Source organism: Cetorhinus maximus, chromosome 2, assembly GCF_964194155.1.
Source record: "Cetorhinus maximus chromosome 2, sCetMax3.hap1.1, whole genome shotgun sequence".
NCBI lineage: Eukaryota > Metazoa > Chordata > Chondrichthyes > Lamniformes > Cetorhinidae > Cetorhinus > Cetorhinus maximus.
Genome location: NC_135880.1, coordinates 21,523,532 through 21,537,009, shown reverse-complemented (window position 1 = coordinate 21,537,009; position 13,478 = coordinate 21,523,532). Strand labels below are relative to the sequence as shown.

At 47.8% G+C, this 13,478-nt stretch overlaps 1 protein-coding gene across 6 annotated transcripts in view; it reads right to left on the bottom strand.

Moving 5' to 3' along the window:
- The window catches only part of wdr17 (WD repeat domain 17), a 114,847-nt gene that overhangs the window by 51,742 nt on the left and 49,627 nt on the right, over positions 1-13,478 (bottom strand). For 5 of the 6 annotated variants that reach the window (XM_078561690.1, XM_078561674.1, XM_078561664.1 and 2 more), the window contains 2 exons: positions 5,291-5,423; positions 2,931-3,025 (listed from right to left, as the gene is read on the bottom strand). In XM_078561690.1, the coding sequence (XP_078417816.1) occupies positions 2,931-3,025; positions 5,291-5,423 (228 nt within the window). The remainder of the gene's footprint in view (positions 1-2,930; positions 3,026-5,290; positions 5,424-13,478) is intronic. The other variant, XM_078561682.1, reaches the window with a different exon arrangement.

Sequence of the window (13,478 nt, the reverse complement as noted above, 5' to 3'; positions counted from 1 at the left end):
CATTTTCTTTTTATTGACAAGTTGTTTAACTTCAGTGGTTTATCACTTAATTTGTTTTTCAGACCGAGCAACAGCTTGCATCACACCAACATGTTGAGCTGCGTTTTATTTCTTCTGGGACGCAGGCAGAATAGACAAGACAATCCAATCCTAGTTGATCTAAGGATCTCTAAAAGGCCCCAAGAGTCAACCATACAGGGTGGGCTGCATTCAGATGTAGGCCAGACTGGGTAGGGGTAGCAGGTCCCTGGGCATTAGTAACCCAGTCAGTAAGGTCATTAAGACAGAAGCAAAATTCTGCGGATGCTGGAAATCTGAAACAAAAACAAAAATAGCTGGAAAAACTCAGCAGGTCTGACAGCATCTGCAGAGATGAAGACAGAGTTAATGTTTCAAGTCCGTATGTCTCTTCATCAGAACTAAGGAAATATAGAAATGTGGTGAAATATAAGCTGACTGAGGGGGGTGGGACAGGTAGAGCTGGATAGGGGGCCAGTGATAGGCGGAGGCAAAGAAGAGATTGCCAAAGATGTCATCGACAAAAGGACAAAGGGGTGTTGACAGTGGTGATATTAGCTAAGGAATGTGCTAATGGTGACATTAAGGGTAGCAAGCAGGACAAGCTAGTGACAGATGTCCCTAGTGGGGCTGGGGTGGGGGGAAGGGATCAAAATGGGCTAAAAGGTGGAGGTAAAACAATAGATCGAAATAAATTTAAAAATAGGTGGGAAAAGAAAAATATATTTCAAAAATTATAAATAATTGGTTAAAGGGGGATCGGAAAGCGGGTGGGGATGGAAGAGAGAGTTCATGATCTGAAGTTGTTGAACTCCATGTTAAGTCCGGAAGGCTGTAGAGTGCCTAGTCGGAAGATGAGGTGCTGTTCCTCCAGTTTGCATTGAGCTTCACTGGAACATTGCTGCAGGCCAAGGACAGACGTGTGGGCATGAGAGCAGGGTGGTGTGTTGAAATGGCAAGTGACAGGGAGGTCTGGGTAATGCTTGCGGACAGACCGAAGGTGTTCTGCAAAGTGGTCACCCAGTCTGCGTTTGGTCTCTCCAATGTAGAGGAAACCGCATGCAGTAGACTAAATTGAGGGAAGTGTAAGTGAAGTACTGCTTCACTTGAAAGGAGTGTTTGGGCCCTTGGACGGTGAGGAGGGGGGAAGTAAAGGGGCAGGTGTTGCACCTTCTGCGGTTATATGGGAAGGTGCTGTGGGAGGGGGTTGAGGTGTAGGGGGTGATGGAAGAGTGATCCAGGGTGTCCTGGAAGGAACAATCCCTGCGGAATTCCACCAGGGGGAGTGAAGGGGAGATGTGTTTGGTGGTGGCATCATGCTGGAGTTGGCGGAAATAGTGGAGGATGATCCTTTGAATGCGGAGGCTGGTGGGGTGACAAGTGAGGACAAGGGGGACCCTATCATGGTTCTGGGAGAGGAAGGAGTGAGGGCGGATGTGTGGGAGATGGGTCGGACACAGTTGAGGGCCCTGTCAACCACCGTGGGTGGAAAACCTCGGTTAAGGAAGAAGGAAGACATATCTACTAGAGTAGAGAGTCAGAAGCTTTTTCCCAGGGTGGAAGAGTCAATTACTAGGGGACATAGATTTAAGGTGGGAGGAAAAAACTATAAAGGAGATGTACGGGGCAAGTTTTTTACGCAGAGGGTAGTGAGTGTCTGGAATTCGCTGCCAGAGGAGGTGGTGGAAGCAGGTACCATAGTGGTGTTTAAGAGGCAGCTTGACAAATACATGAATAGGTTGAGAATAGAGGGATATGGACCCCGGAAGTGCAAAATGTTTTAGTTGACGGGCAATGTGATTGGCGCAGGCTTGGAGGGCCGAAGGGCCTGTTCCTGTGCTGTACTTTTCTTTGTTCTTTGTTCTTATGTCAGAGTAACTGTTTTTGAAAGTGGCATCATCAGAACAGATGCGACGGAGGCGAAGGAACTGAGAGAATGGGATGGTATCCTTGCAGGAAGCGGGGTGTGAGGAGCTGTAGTCGAGGTAGCTGTGGGAGTCGGTAGGCTTGTAATGAATAATAATGGACAGTCTATCACCAGAAATTGAGACAGAAAGATCAAGGGTAGTATCAGAAATGGACCATGTGAAAATGATGGAGGGGTGGAAATTGGAAGCAAAATTAATAAATTTTTCCAGGTCCAGACGAGGGCATGAAGCAGCACCGAAGTAATCATCGACGTACCAGAGAAAGAGTTGTGGGAGGGGGCCTGAGTAGGACTGGAACAAGGAATGTTCCACATACCCCATAAAGAGACAGGCATAGCTGGGGCCCATACGGGTACCCATAGCCACACGTTTTATTTGGAGGAAGATCATTACTTTGATTCTTTCAGTTCCTATTTTTGCAAAAGAACATTATCTTGCCCTAATGTTAGGTCTCAGCATGCATAAGATGCCTGGGTATTCAGATTGGAGTTGTTCTCCTTCGATCGGAGAAGGTTAGGAGATCTGAAAGAGGTGTTCAAAATCATGAACGGTTTTGATAGAGGGAATAAGGAGAAACTGCTTTCAGTAGAAGGGTCAGTAACCAGAGGACACAGATGCCAGGAACCAGGGGCAACATGAGAAATCATTTTTTAACCCAGTGATCTATAATGCGTTGCCTGAAAGGGCGATGAAAGCAGATTCAATAGCAATTTTAGAAAGAGAATTGTACAAACACTTGAAGGGAAAAAACGTACAGGGCTATGGGGAAAGTGCAGAGGAGTGGGATTAATTGGATAGCTCTACCCAACAGCTGACACAGGTATGATGGGCTGAATGGCCTCCTTCGATGGTGTATCTTTTTACGATTCCATGACCGATAATGGTAATTTAAAGAAAACGACTTGCCTTTATTCCTATATATTATTCACCAAATTCTTTATTAGCTGCTTTCTAACTGGCTGGGTGAAATGGGAAGTAGCTTACTCATTGTAATCTTCTGACTTGTTATTCCCATCACCACACGCTGCTCCATTTGGTGCTGAGATCTGTGGTCCTTGAATATTTCCTTCACGCGCTGCCTACAGATGTAAGATAAAACAGGAAAAGATATCACAGGGCCAAATTTCTAACTGGCTGCAGATTGGGATAGGGATGGCTGTTAGATAACCTTTTATATCACCATAATTGAAAGGACCATCTCCCTAAAACAAAACAGGAATTGGCAACTGACAACTGAGGTTCCTCAAATTTCTGTGCACTGACAATCTCTCTACTTGGCTTCAGACTTCTCCAGGAAGAGCCACTATCACTGCAAACCCTCACCCCACAGCTTTGCCTTGACTTGAGTGACTGGTTCTGCCACAAACCCGGCACTCCCTGGGGCTACATGACACCCCAGTTAGAGTTGAACTGCTAAACTCTGGAACGGTGAGGAATGACCACACCTGAAAATGTAACAATTTCTACTTGATGCTGATACCAGATGCAAAAAAATAAGTGTTCCCAGTTCAGGTTAGATGCAGAGAAAATCTCAGTACCATAGCTCAACTCTCTTTGGGAAAACACCCTTTTGTCCATTGAAATCTCTGTATGACCTCTCTGAATGACTGATAGTTTTGAGATTTGAATTGTTGCCCAGTACAAGGTGGGTGCAGATGGGCCAAATCTGTTCAATTTTAGACTTTTACCAGCAAAGCATCCTGCCTGTACTTGTACATACAGGGAAAATGATTGCCCTGTAACGAAGTGGAATTAAAAGTAGGTATCATTGCAGTTCAAACCATGTGGTGCAATTAAGGTTGACAGCTCTAGCTGTAAACATTGTTGGGCATTTGATCACGTCTTCTTCTGCCCATATTTTAACATCCACCTTTTAAAGGTTGGGTCTCCTGTGAGTATTTTTGTTAATGGTGTCCTGTCAGCAACCGTGGGAAGTTCCGTGAACCAGGAGGTCACATGTGAGCAGAAAAAAAATGGGAAACCAAGAGCAGGGAAGAGAGCTGCCCAGTGGACAGCCCTGGTTCGATTCATGGTCTGTGATAAAGAGCAAGAGAATAACTAGGGAAAGAGTGGGGCCAATTAGGGACCATAGAGGTAATCTGTGTGTGGACCTGGAAGATGTGGGTACAGTCCTCAATGAATACTTTGCGTTGGTCTTCACAATGGTAAAGAATGATGCAGGTATAGACATCAGGGTGGAGGACTGTGAAATATTAGAGGGAAATTAACATAGAGAGAGTGAGTTTAGCGGCCTTAAAAGTGGATAATTCTACAGGCCCGGATGAGATGTATCCCAGGCTGTTGAGAGAGGCAAGGGAAGAGATATCAGGGGCCCTGGCAGTCATTTTCAAATCCTCTCTGGCCACACACAGGTGAGGTGCCAGAGAACTGGAGGAATGCTAATATTGTCCCATTGTTAAAAAAGGGAGGAAGGGATAGACCAGGAAATTACAGGCCAGAAAATGCTGAAAAACTCAGCAAGTTTGGCAACATCTGTGGAGAGAGAAACAGAGCTAACCTTTCGAGTCCGTACGACTCTTCTTCAGAGCTCTGAAGAAGGGTCATACAGACTCGAAATGTTAACTCTGTTTCTCTCTCCACAGATGCTGCCAGACCTCGTATGTTTTTCCAGCATTTTCTGTTTTTATTTCTGGTCCAAACTGTGATGCCTCAGGCAATCAGATAGATGACGTGACACTTGTTTATACATGATAATGCCAGCTTATGCAAGATGCCAACACAGACCAAAGCAGAGTTAAGCTCCTTCTTCTCTGGCCAAGCAATGCACTTAAACCTCAAACTTAACCTCTGGAAGAACAACCCCATGTCAGCCACCCAGTGACCTCTCTGACTTAGACGACCAGTTGGGGAATATGTGGAACTGCATCCTGAGGAAACCAGAGAGAGGAGCCAGTACAGTATGCATCATAAAGAGTGTCACAGTGTTAAAGAACGTAAGAGATGCCAGATGCAGGTGAATCTGACAACACCTTTTAAGTCTTACCCTCATGATCTTTACCCTAACCCAGCTCAGAACACAAAAGGGTTAATCTGAACCATTTTAGCTATAATCAACTGGTATATATTTTGAAAAGACAGAACATAACATGAGAATGAGGAATGCACAGGACCGATCCAGAATCATTTATTCAAACTCGGTTGGATATTTTAAAATAAAAGGAACTCTGGCTGTGTAGGACTAATTCCACATCCCCTGCAAGGAGCAGCACTGATATGGAGCGAGGATCAGAGAATCAGCGTCCTTTGCAACTGGCTTCCCTGCTGAGATTGATGAGGTTCATCCTGATGTGTAATAAGACGAGCAATTGGTAATTGGTAGTTACCTGAGTAACAAGCAGTGCTTCATTCAGCTGGCCTCGAGAGGTGAAAAAGCTCACGAGTTTCTTCACATCTCCGGTAGCAATACAATATGGGATCACTTCATCATTCCCTTCCTGAATCAGCTGGTCAGCTCTCCTGTGGAAACAGTAACATCCTGTATGTTTCACATCACTAAATACTTTCTTGTTTGGTTACCCTGACGGACAAATCAGGCTTCAAAAAAGGTGCCCTTTTGGCTCTCTTTATCTTTGGGGATGGGTTTCGCTTTATTTCTGGTCCTCCTGGGAGATCTGACATGTGTGGCCAGATCGGCCGGGATTCTCCGTGCCCGCTGGCATCGGGCGAGGTCGGTGGTGCGAGCGGACAATATGGCGAGAAGGCCAAAAATCGGTTTCACGGCGCCTTGAAACCAGTTTACGATCGTCCGCTCCGGCCGCCGATGGCGGGCCGGGTTTCCTGCCACCGGACGTCGGGAACCTCCTTGTGGTACACCTGCACATCATCATAAGGCCAGCCCATCAGAATCGTCTCCCTGCACCGCCCCCCCACCCCACCGCTGGATCATCCACCCACATCGGGGTGATTGCACGCTGTCGTGCTTCACAACAGCATACAAAAGGCGTGCACTTGGCGGGCTGCACTTTGAGTGAAACTCTAAGGGGAGTACGCAGTAATGTTGTGGAGCGCTCACCCTGGTCACCTGTTGGACTTTAAGGTTGAGGCATGTTGGGGTGGGGAGGCAAGGGCTGCCCTGGGGTTGAAGGTACCACACAAGCATGCGCAGGGTTGGGGGGGCTGGTGGGCGAGGGAAGCAGCCACACATTAGGGAAACCTTGTATAACATGACCATTCCTCTGCAGTTGAGAGAGTTGAAGCACAGCCACATTGATATGATTGGATTCGGGCCTCCAGCTGCTCTGCCCACTCAAGCAGTGCAGAGCCATCAAAGTGCCACCAAGTGCTCCAAAGCTTTTCACCCCTCGGGCACAAGCTGCAAAGTAATGAGTGTTTTAGCGGACTGCAAAGCAGTTGTACAACTGTGCACGTTGTACAATCTCCTTGCTAAAACTGGCCGTGGAGCAGTCACTGTTGGAGGTACTCACAGCCCCTTGCAATATCATCATTTTGGTTTGGACTAGTCTCCCCCATGTTTCAAGCTAACAGCGCAGCCTTGCAGTGTAGGTTAGGAGAATGCCTGCGCCTGAGCTGAGAGCACAGCATGCAGTTCAGTGGGCAAAGCTGCTGCCAATCGGTTGGATGGAGGTGGGTGGGGTTTCGGGCAGCCATGAAGTGCACTAACACGAGATATACAGCTAGGTCACCAGGCTCCATGATCCTGATATATACTCCTCCTGCAGGATGAAAGAGAGAGACGCATGGGTTAGCATGGGTGGACTAAGAACCTGTCTTGGTCAAGTCTGAAGGCCCCTTAACGCATCCCGGGGAATGCTGGCCAGCACTGAGCGTCACATGAGTGCAGTCGATGGCATCCTGCACCTGTGGGAAACCCCAGATCTGGGCAAAATCAATTGCTCTTGCATCCTGGCTGTCCTGGTCCCAGGAAAATTGCACAAAGTTGTGTGCCCTCATGAAGGTGACCTCCGTGACCTCATGGATGCATTTGTGGATGGGGACTTGTGAGATCCCACAGAGATCACCTGTGGAGCCCTGAAAGGAGCCACTGACCTAGAATTGAGCACCGCTGTCACTTTCATGGCCATTGGCAGTGGATGCCCTCCATGTCCCCATGGCGCCAAATCCTGCAGTAGCTGGTAGGTGTGAGCCACCAGGTCCCTAGACACGCGCAGTCTTCAGCGACACTGGTTCTCGGTCATCTGCAGGAATGAAAGGGGGTGTCTATGGACCCTGCTCTTCGGCAGCATGTGCAGGAGCTCCAGCCGCCCCTTCTTCCCGAGGGTGCTGCTCCCCACTCTGCACAGCCAGGTGCCTCAGTCGTGCTCTCCTTCGTCGTCTTCGCTCTCTGTAAGCCACGAGGCATACAGCTAGGTCACCAGGCTCCATGATCCTGATGTACTCCTCTTGCAGTCAGCTTGCTGACTGCTACGCCTTGTCTGTGATGACCTTGATGGGCTTCCTCTGGAGAGCCGAAACCTGGAGGGCTCCGGCCTCCTTTCGGGCTCCTGCTGTGTGGCAGTGGCACCCTCTTTGGCCTGTGGAGCTGGAGCTGCTGAGGTCACAGGAAGAGGGGTTTGGATGGGCTGAACACTCCCAAAGTCACCTGGGTGGATGGCTCCGGGGAGTACACCTGCTGATCCTCCTCCCTACGGGTGCACAATGGGCCCCTGGCTGACTCCTTGAGGAGAAGGGGTAGCTGGAGTGAGATCGAGCTGCCCCACACCCCTCTCGCGTACACAATGTTGGAGGCCAGCTATGACATCAGCGATGGAGTTGAGCCTGCGCAGCAGTTCAGGAGCGACGTCCTGGACCAAGGTCTTCATGGCACATGCCATCCTACCAATGTTGACCTCGGTGCGTTGGCATGCCAATGCTATCACCTCAGCTTGAAGGCGGACGGACTCCTCCATCGTGCCTTGCAATGTGAGGAGTGCAGCGGACATCCCTTCCTGATGTTCCCGAGCTTACCTTTGCAGCTCCGGCAACTGTGACATGACCGAGTCCAGAAGCTCATCATCTGTCTCGGACTCAGCAAATATTTGGCCTCCAGCAGCCCTCCGAGTGCCGGACACCTGGTGTTGCGAGAGGTGGCCGAGTTGGTATTATTGCGAGAGTTGATCAGCAGACACTTCTTAGATGGAAACTTTCAGTTTATTTACAAAGGTTCTCAGCAGCAACCACACTTTCACTTCAAACTCTATCTCTACGCTACCTACTACTAACCACAGAGGTAGTCCACGCACTCTCCTATTGGGTACTAACGATCATGCAATCGTCCTTAAAAAGTATTCTTCTTAAAGGTATATTACACACTAAATAAAATCATAATTACCACATCCCTCCCCCTTTATCAGATATATATTTTACATTTACAAGTACAATTTTCTCAAGACAACAAAATATTTACACTGATAAGTAATTTACAAACTCAGTGTTTCTGGATGTTTTCTTATGCGTATAGAACGTCGCAGATCCACAACTTCAGATTCTTTGTCAGGAACCTCCTTTTCCGGAGATGCCTGAACATCAGGTGCTTCGGTGGGCACCTGCAGCTCAGAGTCCTCAACTCTTACAGGAACATCAGACATGTCTATCCCGGGTTGAGAATCCTCAACAGGAAACGCTGAACTAGTCATGAACACTGGTGGAATCGATTCTTGGTGATTTGTTTCTCTCTTTAGATGATCCACATGTCTCCGTATGGATTGGCTTTCCACCTCCACGCAGTAAGATAGAGGTCCAGTCACTGCACTTATTTCACCCGGTAACCACTTTGGTCCTTCTCCAAAGTTATTCATGTATACCGTCTCTCCCACGGTAAATTTCCTCTCACAACTATCCCAGTCGTGTCTAGTTTTCCGGCTTCCTTGACTCCTTTCCACCTTCCCCTCTAAATTTGGCAGTATTAAGCTCAATCTCGCTCTGTGACAGCGTTTCAACAATAATTATGCAAGTGTGACACCTGTTGTTGTGTGAGGGGTAGTCCTGGAATGGAAAAGAAAGCGTGCTAGCTCGGTTGCTAAGGAATTTCCAGTTTGCTTCTTCATGCCTGCCTTAAAATGTTTGAACCCCCCTTTTAGTCAGTCTATTTGAGGAAGGGTGGAACTGTGAAGTTTTTACATGAGCGATACCGTGGAGGCTGATAAACCTTTGAAACTTAGCACTCGTAGATGCCGTGCTGTTATCAAAAATTATTCGAACAATCTCCATCCACCACTACTCTCCTCAGTCTGGCTGAACTTGTTCTCTCACTGAACAATTTTTCCTTAAACTCCTCTCACTTCCTCCAAATAAAAGGTGTGGCTATGGGTACCCGCATGGGCCCCAGCTATGCCTGTCTCTTTATGGGGTATGTGGAACATTCCTTGTTCCAGTCCTACTCCGGCCCCCTCCCACAACTCTTTCTCCGGTACATCGATGATTACTTCGGTGCTGCTTCATGCTCTCGTCTGGATCTGGAAAAATTTATTAATTTTGCTTCCAATTTCCACCCCTCCATCATTTTCACGTGGTCCATCACTGACACTTCCCTTCCCTTCCTTGACCTCTCAGTCTCAATTTCTGGAGATAGACTGTCCACCAATATCCATTACAAGCTGACCGACTCCCACAGCTACCTCGACTACAGCTCCTCACACCCCGCTTCCTGTAAGGACTCCATCCCATTCTCTCAGTTCCTTCGCCTCCTTCGCATCTGTTCTGATTATGCCACTTTCAAAAACAGTTCCTCTGACATGTCTTCCTTCTTCCTTAACCAAGGTTTTCCACCCACGGTGGTTGACAGGGCCCTCAACCGTGTCCGGCCCATTTCCCGCGCATCCGCCCTCACACCTTCTCCTCCCTCCCAGAAACATGATAGGGTCCCCCTTGTCCTCACTTATCACCCACCAGCCTCCGCATTCAAGAAATCATCCTCCGCTATTCCCGCCAACTCCAGCATGATGCCACCACCAAACACATCTTCCCTTCACCACCCCTGGCGGCATTTCACAGGGATCATTCCCTCTGGGACACCCTGGTCCATTCCTCCATCACCCCCTGCACCTCAACCCACTCCCACGGCACCTTCCCATGAAACCGCAGAAGGTGCAACACCTGCACCTTCACTTTCCCCCTCCTCACTGTCCAAGGGCCCAAACACTCCTTTCAAGTGAAGCAGCATTTCACTTGCACTTTCCTCAATTTAGTCTACTGCATTTGGTGCTCCCAATGCGGTTTCCTCTACATTGGAGAGACCAAACGCAGACTGGATGACCGCTTTGCGGAACACCTTCAGTCTGTCCGCAAGCATGTCCCAGACCTCCCTGTCGCTTGCCATTTCAACACTCCACCCTGCTCTCATGCCCACATGTTCATCCTTGGCCTGCTGCATTGTTCCAGTGAAGCTCAACGCAAACTGGAGGAACAGCACCTCATCTTCCAACTAGGCACTTTACAGCCTTCCGGACTGAATATTGAGTTCAACAACTACAGATCATGAACTCTCTCCTCCATCCCCACCCACTTTCCCATCCCCCTTTTTCCTAAAATTTATATATATTTTTATTTTCCCACCTATTTCCATTATTTTTAAATGTATTTCCATCCGTTGTTTTATCTCTTCCTTTTAGACTATTTCGATTCCCCCCAGCCCCTCCACCCCACCCCCACTAGGGCTATCTGTGCCTTGCTCGTCCTGCTTTCTACCTTTAATTTCCCAATTAGCACATTTCTTAGATAATATCACCACCGTCAACACCTCTTTGTCCTTTTGTCTATGACATCTTTTGGCTATCTCCACCTATCACTGGCCCTTTATACAGCTCTACCTGTCCCACCCCCCCATTAAACCAGCTTATATTTCACCTCTTTTCTATTTTTTCTTAGTTCTGTTGAAGAGTCATTCGGACTCGAAACATTAACTGTGTTCCTCTCCGCAGATGCTGTCAGACCTGCTGAGTTTTTCCAGGTATTTATGTTTTTGTTCTAGATTTCCAGCATCCGCAGTATTTTGCTTTTATCAATAATGACTACTTCTGGTAGTCCGTCAATGGCAAAACTTTGACGTAGCTTCCCAATTATAGCAGACGTTGGTGACTTCCCCTCATATATGTCCATCCATTTTGAGTGGGCATCGACAATGAGCAGAAACATTGTTCCAAGGAAAGGTCCCACATAGTCAATGAGTAAATGCACCCATGTTCTTCCTGGTCACTCCCAAAGGTGTAATGGAGCTGTTGAAGGTAACTTTTGCAGCTGCTGACATTACACAAAATTCTTCACTAAATTCTCTATTTCACCATCCATCCCAGGCCACCATAGGTGGTTGTGTGCTATTGTCTTCATTTGGGATGTTCCTGGATGTGCGCTGCGTAGTTCAATTAAAAGTGGCTCCCTTCCCTTTGGAGGTATGGTCATTCATGCTCCCCACAATAAGATGCCATCCTGGCTGGTTATTTCATGTCTTCTGCTGAAGTACGGTTTCATTTCGTCAGATACAGGCTCTTGTGACCAACCATGAAGCACTTGTTCTTGTACTTGAAATAGGACTGGGTCCCGACTTGTCCAGTCTCTGTCTGTCCAGTCAATCTGTCGAGCGCATACTGGCGATGAGTCTAAGAAATTTAACTATAAAACAAATTCCTGTGGAATGGGACATTCTTATCATTTTCTTGAAAAGGCAAATGACTAAGTGCACTGCTGTTTGCTATTTGATTTCCAGGCCTATGTACAAAAGTGTACTCGTAAGATGCCAGGATTAAAGTCTTATTTGTGTCTCTGTCTTCTTTCTATGTACCTTCTTCTTTCTGGTGCTGACTTTAATCTCGGTCTTCCTTTCAGCTTCAATATTGGCCAGACTACTCTCAGATGCAAGCTCGACTTGACTGAGCTCAGTGGTTGAGTCTCCCAAAATTTCATTATCAGTCTACTTCTTAGAATATTCTGCGATTTTCGCTTCCAAAGCCTCTTTAGCTTCATGTAGCTGGTTCTTCAGCTCTTCCATCTCTTATGTGTTTGTTTGCTGCCTCCTGGAAAGTTGAGCATTGTTGTGTCTTTTCTGCCAACTCATCCTTCAGTTTATTCAGAGAAATGCTGAATTCTTTCTGTTTCTCTTCATAATTTTCCAGAGGTACAAACTTAGGCCTGAGGGAATCTTGTAGTGTGTGAAGGTCTTTCAGCAGGCTTTCTTTATCCTTTCAAAGGCTGCTCCCCTCATCTCAAAATCTGTCATCAAGCAGGGTCTTTTCGAGTTCCTTTTGTTGTTCTACCATGTTCGACTTAAGGTGGCCTACGTTTGTTCAGGCTGTTGAGTCCTTACACACTCCTTTTCCAAAATAGGAAGCAAGGAGAGATAATTAGTTCATGGCAGTGGCCTGTGAAACAGGACACATCACTCACAGCATGGTCGTCTGATGGGACGTTGCACTGCTGGATCCTCACTTGGTAGAGCACCCCTGACCTCACCGTCTGCACAGGAACGGTCCAGATCGTCGCTGACCAGCTGGATGGCTCTGTTTTCAAAGTCTGTGAGGACCTTGATTTCAGGCATTCCTCCACCGCTCTGCGACCTCTCCCTGTTGTTGTGTGCCAACTTGTCCTGCATGAATACAGGTGGAGAGAGTATAAGCAGGACACCTGCCAGGCCAGATGAGAAGAGTGACTTACCCTGGCGAATGGAGGAGATCCTTCATCCTCTTGTGGCACTGGGTGGCTGTCCTTTCTTGAAGGGCGTTGGCGCTGACCACCACTGCCACCGCCTCTCAAGTCTGGTTGGTCACGCTGCTGCCCATCCTGCGGCAAGAGCAGGGGTAGGGGACATCGCGGCGAGCATCCACGGCATCCAAAAGGCATTCCAGTGATGCTTCATTGAACCTGGATGCTGCAGTTTTTGCCTTTCATGGACATCTTCCCTGCAGTAATCCTAGGCTGGAAGCACTGAGCTGTGTGGCACCCAGCGTAATGAGGTAGCGAGGTGATGGCGTGGCAGGTAAATGAGAGCCCGCCTGCCATGGAAACGGTGTTTCCCGGGAATGCATAATTAATGCGGTGGGTTTAGGACGATGTGGCGTGAAAAGCCGCCAATGCGGCCGGCAGGTAAAACATCGTTTTACCCACCTGCTACCGCACTTAGTGCAAGTCTGGGATGGTTCCGCCCATAGCCAGCATTGGCAAGTTAACAAAAAGGCTTGGTTAATTCTGCAGTTGAAGGCCTGGTGAAAAATAGCATTTAAATTTTTGTTATCCTCCCCAAATCTATCAGCTCTTCAAAGTGGAGATCAGAAGCTCAAGGGAGCGGGAGAAATCAAAGCTTTGTTCACCTCCTTCTGGCATCCATATGTATTTTTTTCTTTGTTTTTGGGATAGGAGCATCGCTTGCCCATCTCTAATTGCCCTTGAGAAGGTAGTGGTGAGCCGCCTTCTTGAACCACTGCAGTCCATGTGGTGCAGGCACATTCACAGTGCTTTTTCCCCTCTAGTAGTTTGACACAACTGAGTGGTTTGCTAGGCCAGTTCAGAGGGAAGTTAACAATCAATCACATTGCTGTGGATCTGAAGTCATCTGTAGGCCAGGCT